We start from the raw sequence: 6,581 nt of genomic DNA on the forward strand, positions 1-6,581 counted from the left end.
GCATGTGCAACTTGACAAGTGCTGTTGCATGTTGTGCACTAAGATACACAATGATTAATATTTTAGATCTGTTAACAAAATAGAATGAACAACATTATTATAACAGTTATTTCTTTTTAACGTTTTTAATAAAACATTGATGATTACTTAATATTGCAACGAAGTTTAAATAAGTTGTATGAAATGAAAATTGTTGTGAAGGGTTATAAATATGGAGAGATATTTATGTAATGATTAAATAATATATAAATAAATAAACTATTTAGCTTCACTGTTAAAGTACATGTTAAATTTAAACCGAAGTTGGCAAAAAGATTTTAAAAGGCAATCCCCAATGCTATTTATAGATGGAAAATGTGAATTTTAAAAATATAAACATATTTAATTAAGCATGTTAATTGTGAGCGCTTCATTAATTTTTTGATTCCATTTAATTGTATATATAAAGCAACAATTTCCGACCGTTATGGCTTAAAGCAATCGCAATGCTGGCCATTTGGGTGGCTTTAACAGTTTGTCTGTTGGCTAACCCATGCTTGGGCTGGAGCTCAGGGAGCAACTGCAGCAAACGTTTGGATGCGAGTGTGAGTAGCTTTAAAAAGGATATATGCTGAATATATACCGAAATTCGAATATAAATATATATGTATATAGACAGCTAGATGCTGTGAAATGCCAGACGTTGATATTGATCCATATCTGGAGAGATGTACTCACTTTCTGGGCAGAAATCAATTGGGTTTGATACCAGTAAGTAGAAGAAGCCATAGACATATTTATATCTTAACTCCTGCTATGCGTAGTGCCTAGTGGACTGCATTTTTAATGCCAGCCAAGTGCTAACTGTAAATCAGCTGAATCCGGATAATGCACGCAACATGACTGAAATATTATTGAGGGCTAATCCCGACTTTGTGGACGTCTCTGTGGCAGCGCTGCTCAACTGCTCGGCCAATCGAAAGCAGTGGGAGAAGTTTCAGAAGCGACGCTTCTTTGGCAATTACAAATGCAGCCTATTGCCGCTCTATCTGAGAATGTGCGCCGTGGATTATATTTACGTCAATTGCCCACCGAGCAGCTGGAAGAGCAGCAAGGCGTGCGAGGAGGCGCGTGAGCATAAGGTGAACTGCAAGTGCGATTTGACTGGAAGACTATGTAGACCAAGATATTAAGAATCTGGCAATATGGAGTAATTATTTGATATCTATGAGTGGGTATTACATAATCATGAATTCTTATCAGTCTGCCAATCTTTGGTTCTTATTTGGAAGTCTTTATTGCAATAAAGTTCAACTGTTTTTAGCATCAATTTAAATTTATCAAATAGTTCTATAGCTCGGAGTGTCCGACTAGAATATACCCTGAAGATGATTCTCTTAAACAGCTTTTGTTATAGCATTACAATATAATTTTGTTTTTAGAAACTTTTATTGTACTAAAAAATGTTTCGGATAAAGTTTCATTACGAATGATCTTTCATTGGAGATCAGTTTCGAGCAGCTCTTGAGAATCAGCTGAAAAACACATCATACCAGCTGGGCTGCTCATGATAGCTGAGCGACTCGGTTGAGCCGCAGCCAAGTTCCGCTTCCAGTAAATCATCTGATTCAATTGTTTGTGCTTGATTTGCTATAAATTTAATGTATATGTATGTAAATTGAAATGATTTACGAATAGAGCTTTATACCCACCCAATTGGTCCAGGCTCATGCCCAGACGTTGAGCATGCTGCACGAGCGCTGAGATCAGCAGCTGTGTATCTATAACGCCATCCTGTTCCACATCCTGAAAGGATATCAAGTGCTCAGACTCCTCGGCAGCGCAGCCCAGGCTAAAATCATTATTGGACTCAAACTGTTGGTAGATGAATTAACATTTATATATTTGTAGTTATTTGTAGTGTGTGTTTACTGTAAACCTGTTCATCTCCTGGCTCCACAACAAAGTCCTTGAACGCAGCTCGAACATTGCTCCACAGCAGCAGACAGCTAATTATCAGTACAATGGAATAATTCATGACAAATAACAGTAAAAACTACACAGATCGGAGATCGAACCGAACTCTTTGGTAACTGGACCTTGAATGAGCCCTGGGAGAGATCATTAGCCGAACGCGGCTTGACATGGCTCATTAAATGGGCATGGAAATCGATCAAAACATTCAGATTATAATATAAATATTAATGATATAGGAAGATTCCAGTTATTACACAAGTATTTAATGATATTTTAAATAGATCAAATATATATAAAATAATATTAAATTTTTAAATACGTATATGTTAAATGAAATATAATATATAAAATATTTAAATATAAATATAAGTATAAGAAATATTTAAAAAAAACTATAATTTAGAAAATGTGGAAAATTAAAAAAAAATAAAAAGTTCGAAAAATTTTTTACACAAAAACAACTCAAAATTTATTCAAATAAAAAAATAAATAATAAAAAAAATAAAGTAGACATTATTCCTTAAAAAAATATATACAAAGAAATTATATAAAAATTAAAAAAAAAGATAAAAACATACGAAACAAAAATATTTAAAATAAACAAAGGTAAAAAATTAAAAAAAAAAAAAATTGATAAAGGAAAAGTATTACACAAATAATTATTATATACATATATATAATAAAAAATAAATATATATTGCATTTAGTAACAAAAATGCTTAGATAATTTTGAAAATTTTATATTTTTATATAGTCAAATTACAAAATATTTTCAGGTGGCTCAGCTTATGGGCAGCGGCACGTGGGGCAGTGGATTGCACTGTTGGGCGAATTCCTTGGCCACCAGGCACTTTTCGTCCGATTTCCACAGCTTGGCGGGGCAGTTGAGAAAGGTTTCCGCATTGACGCAGCTGTAGAGCATCGCTGCATAGGGCGAACAGCCTTGGGGCAGCACTTTATAGCTCTCCAGGTTAGCGGACTTCAAATGGCCGTGAACTGAGCAAAGAAACATATATTTGTTGGCATATAAAGTCCCTTGTATATTACGTATACGCACTGTTTTTGCGGCATGTGTCGAAGGAGCGCACAATGTGTGGCACCACCTCGCGATCACGTCGATGCACATGCTCCTGCAAATACTCGCGCACCTTGTCCATTTGCAAGCGGCCATTGATCAGGGCGCCAGTCTCTCTATAGATGCACTCCGGATAGCACTGAAAGAACAGAGGAGCAAAGAACCCATATGAGTGTGAATCTAATTGATATATCTAAACTTTTAGCTTACCAGATGCGCATAGGCTGGATATTTGGGATTGGCAGACTTCAGTTGGTTCACATGCTGCTGACATTTCTGTGGCACATTGCCCAAATTGATTTCCGGCGTCCGGCAGCACGAGTTCACATCCTGAAAGACAACAAAACATAAAATGTAAAAAATATTTGCGAAATCGCATTCATTATTCAGGCATTCATAATGTGCTTACGAAATTGTCGAAGCTCGGCGGCGCTGAACAATTGTAGGCGGCTGCCTGGGCGGGGCTCAGCATCATCAGCAGCTGCGCATGAATTAGTAATCAGTAGCAGGTGGAGTCCCAACATTAAAGGGTATTTACTTACCATTAACAATGCAACGCCCGCAGATTTTTCAACTTTTCTCGTCTGCATTTTGCGCAAGTTTTTGCCTTCGCACGAACGTGTGGCGGAAAAACGAATAAAATTTGTGCACCAACCCAACGAGGCTTTATATAGTCATTCAGATATTATGGTTTAATGAGTTTGTAATCGTCATCGCCATGGAAAAAAAAAAAAACAAAAACAAAAAACAAAATAATAATAAAAAACATAACTTTAACGTCAACGTGGTTCAATGCGTCCATTGAAGGTGACACATCGAGAATAACAAAATGTTGACCAACTGATGGCTCGAGTGCGTCGACTGATATGGGAATTACTTTCACCTAGCTGAGCGGACACCGTGCGTGACCGTGGGGCGCCTAAACTGTAGTTCAGGGGAAATACCAGCAGATAAACCAAATGCCAGCTAATACATACTAAACACTCTGATTTAGATTCAATCAGGCTTTAAAATGACAAAATAATGTGCGACTAGACATTGCTTTGCCATTGTCAATGGGGTGTTTTTTTAGGGAACCTTCTAGGCGTACTCGGTGATGTCAGATTTGGCAAATTGATTTTATACTGAATTGGTTATAATAAATAATTTTATTTTAATTTTTTGTTTAAATAAAAACATAAATTACACTACTTTTAGTAATACTTCACACCTAGCACTTGTGCTACGTCTTCAAATATTTTTACCTTACGTACGCTCCATTTCTGACTAAAATTTGCTATGTAATTTAAAAATTTTTTTTTTTCAAATTTATTTATGTGTTCATGTTGAAATATTTGACTACTACTGAGTCGAAAAGGTTACAGCTATGCCATAAAGGATTTGTCATTTTATTATTAATAAAAATATTTTTAAAATATATTTTACATATTTCTAAAATTTTATAATATTTCGTAATCTAATTAGCATTGCTCACATATTATTTCACGACTCAATTTCGTTTATCAGTGCAGCGGCAGCCTTCAGAAGAAGTTAGTTCATGCTTGGCTGAGCTTTATGCATAACAAGATTCTCCATGGTTGTTGTTGTTGTTGTTGCTGATGCTACTCTCTTGTCTGCTGGCTCAGTTAGCCCATTGTTCAGCTACAACTTTGTCAGCATCGTCTGCGTATTCATCTCAACTTTGGTTTCGGTGTCACATGTTCGACATTTGGCTGAACCGCTAAGACAAGAGTTGACGACATTTTTTCATAGACTGCAAATCTTTGATGTTGCGGTTGCTTTTAAGATTTGCTGCGGAATTTGAAAAGTATTCGGACTTTAATCATACATATAAAGTGAAGTTAAGCATGCGACATGCTGTAAAAGCTAGAACTTGTTAGCTAAGCTTTGAGGGGTCTAAAGAAGTTGGCCTTATTAAAAAGCCTATAAAATATAAATAACCTTAAAGTGAAAAGTGAAAGCAGTTAGGCAGCAGTTAGGCTTTAAATCTATTTCAATTACGCATACGTCCTGTTGTACTAGCAAAACTTGGCTCAGCCAAGCTGTTGACGCTTTGCAAAGTCTAAAGACTTCAGCTACTTGAATTACAGGGTATTCGCTTGTCTATCATTAGCTAAGCTTAATTTATAACAATAGCCATCCACACTCGTTCACCCTTTGCCAAGAAATTTCGTTTAGCTCTTTGGCTAAAAAGAAAATCAAACAGTTAACTCTGATAGTTTTTCCAGCTGCTGCTGCTGCTGCTGTTAAATTGAAAAACTTTTGTCTGTCTTAGCGAATCAATCTAGGATTCGAAGTGAAAGCGTTTTAGACTCAACACACCCACACACGCACACACACACGCACACACACACACACTGGAAAATCACTTTTATGGCTTGTTTAGCAGAGCTAAAATGCTTGGCATTTAATTCAATTGACATGTCCTTCGCTGCTTTAATATGCATAAGGATATGCGCATACAACGCACGCAGGACATTTACGGCGAACATGTCTTTGCTCTTGGCAATGAATTTTTCAAATGGAATTTAAATGCTCTCCACTGGCAGTTGACATTAGCATTTTTAGAAGGTTTCGCTTGTTCTCGTTATTGTTGTTGCTGTTGTTGTTGTTGTTCTTGTTGTTGTTAAGCTGTTAAGGACGCTTGGCGAATGTGTCAGACACATTTTCAGCCCTCAGCTGTTTATATATTACGAGGAGAGGTGGCCAAAAAAAAAAAAAATGTTTTGTCATTGTGTTATTATCAGTAGGCTCCATGTTGGCTTTTTATTTAAATACGTGAGTGCGCCCGCCTGTGTGTGTTTGAGTGTTTGTGTATGATTGTTTGTGTATGTGTGCTTTGGGTTAGCATTGTTTGGCACTGATTCATTTTTTTTTTCTCTTTTTGCATTCTCCATTTTCCATTTGTTTTGCTTCGTTTTCAATTTGAGTTTGCTTTCCGGCAATTTCGGCGCACCTGGAGCATATTGGGATTTTTAATAAATGTCGACACGCGTCGCACTCGAGTTTAATTTGATTAGAGCTGAACGCTGCTTCAAAGAACGATATGGCGGCTGCTGCCACTCAAAACTAATATATCCTTTTTTGCCAGCATGTTTACCATGGCCAACAGAGCCACCTAAGCAAACAGTGTCCTTTGCCGCTCTGAAAGTGCCGAGCAAACAGTGCCTCTAATAAATATTTACATAAATCAAATGAGCGGATTAGCAGTAGACAAAAAAAAAAAGAACAAATTGCATTTCCTTACAAAATTTTAGACAAAATTCGCTAAGCACACACGCACACACACACTCACACACGCACGCACACCCACATGCACACACACGCACACCTGTTGCTTGGCAGCCGAAGCATCCGTCGTCTTGTTGCTTGAGTGGAACGCAGCTTTTGCGCAGAGCTTTTTCCATGTGGAACGCAAAAACTTTCGCGCCATTTTGCCGAGCCCTTAAAGTGGTAAGAACTGGAAGCTTGTTAAGATGCGAAGCCTTCAGTTATCAGCGGCTTCTCGGCGAGTGCGGTTCGTAAAGCGAGCGGCTAGGCTTTAGGCTGG

The 6,581-nt window shown here is 37.2% G+C and overlaps 3 protein-coding genes across 3 annotated transcripts; 1 reads left to right on the forward strand and 2 right to left on the reverse strand.

The window, feature by feature from the left end:
• The first annotated feature begins 489 nt into the window (after positions 1 to 489).
• LOC6579191 lies at positions 490 to 1,309 on the forward strand. Its single transcript, XM_002005052.4, has 3 exons — positions 490 to 584; positions 655 to 750; positions 804 to 1,309. The coding sequence occupies exons 2-3, from the start codon at positions 673 to 675 to the stop codon at positions 1,170 to 1,172; spliced, it is 447 nt and encodes a 148-aa protein (XP_002005088.2). The 5' UTR covers positions 490 to 584; positions 655 to 672; the 3' UTR covers positions 1,173 to 1,309.
• Positions 1,310 to 1,479: 170 nt separating this feature from the next.
• On the reverse strand, positions 1,480 to 2,066 carry LOC26528040. Its single transcript, XM_044010888.1, has 3 exons — positions 1,919 to 2,066; positions 1,692 to 1,854; positions 1,480 to 1,629 (listed from the first exon to the last, which is right to left on the reverse strand). The coding sequence occupies exons 1-3, from the start codon at positions 2,015 to 2,017 to the stop codon at positions 1,511 to 1,513; spliced, it is 381 nt and encodes a 126-aa protein (XP_043866823.1). The 5' UTR covers positions 2,018 to 2,066; the 3' UTR covers positions 1,480 to 1,510.
• Positions 2,067 to 2,680: 614 nt separating this feature from the next.
• On the reverse strand, positions 2,681 to 4,383 carry LOC6579192. Its single transcript, XM_002005053.4, has 6 exons — positions 4,276 to 4,383; positions 3,574 to 3,695; positions 3,441 to 3,512; positions 3,242 to 3,361; positions 3,014 to 3,170; positions 2,681 to 2,952 (listed from the first exon to the last, which is right to left on the reverse strand). The coding sequence occupies exons 2-6, from the start codon at positions 3,619 to 3,621 to the stop codon at positions 2,738 to 2,740; spliced, it is 612 nt and encodes a 203-aa protein (XP_002005089.1). The 5' UTR covers positions 3,622 to 3,695; positions 4,276 to 4,383; the 3' UTR covers positions 2,681 to 2,737.
• Positions 4,384 to 6,581: the final 2,198 nt, after the last annotated feature.

The sequence above is a fragment of the Drosophila mojavensis genome, unplaced genomic scaffold (genome assembly GCF_018153725.1).
Source record: "Drosophila mojavensis isolate 15081-1352.22 unplaced genomic scaffold, ASM1815372v1 contig_80, whole genome shotgun sequence".
Lineage (NCBI taxonomy): Eukaryota > Metazoa > Arthropoda > Insecta > Diptera > Drosophilidae > Drosophila > Drosophila mojavensis.

Bases quoted from the DNA above. Each gene is read 5' to 3' on its own strand.
- LOC6579191 (XM_002005052.4), top strand. From the start codon at position 673: ATGCCAGACGTTGATATTGATCCATATCTGGAGAGATGTACTCACTTT. The intron at 751-803 runs GTAAGTAGAAGA...TGCTATGCGTAG, and splicing joins ATCAATTGGGTTTGATACCA to TGCCTAGTGGACTGCATTTT.
- LOC26528040 (XM_044010888.1), bottom strand. From the start codon at position 2,017: ATGAATTATTCCATTGTACTGATAATTAGCTGTCTGCTGCTGTGGAGC. The intron at 1,855-1,918 runs GTTTACAGTAAA...ATCTACCAACAG, and splicing joins TGGAGCCAGGAGATGAACAG to TTTGAGTCCAATAATGATTT. The intron at 1,630-1,691 runs GTGGGTATAAAG...TTAAATTTATAG, and splicing joins CATGAGCCTGGACCAATTGG to CAAATCAAGCACAAACAATT.
- LOC6579192 (XM_002005053.4), bottom strand. From the start codon at position 3,621: ATGCAGACGAGAAAAGTTGAAAAATCTGCGGGCGTTGCATTGTTAATG. The intron at 3,362-3,440 runs GTAAGCACATTA...GTTGTCTTTCAG, and splicing joins CGCCGAGCTTCGACAATTTC to GATGTGAACTCGTGCTGCCG. The intron at 3,171-3,241 runs GTAAGCTAAAAG...CTGTTCTTTCAG, and splicing joins ATCCAGCCTATGCGCATCTG to TGCTATCCGGAGTGCATCTA.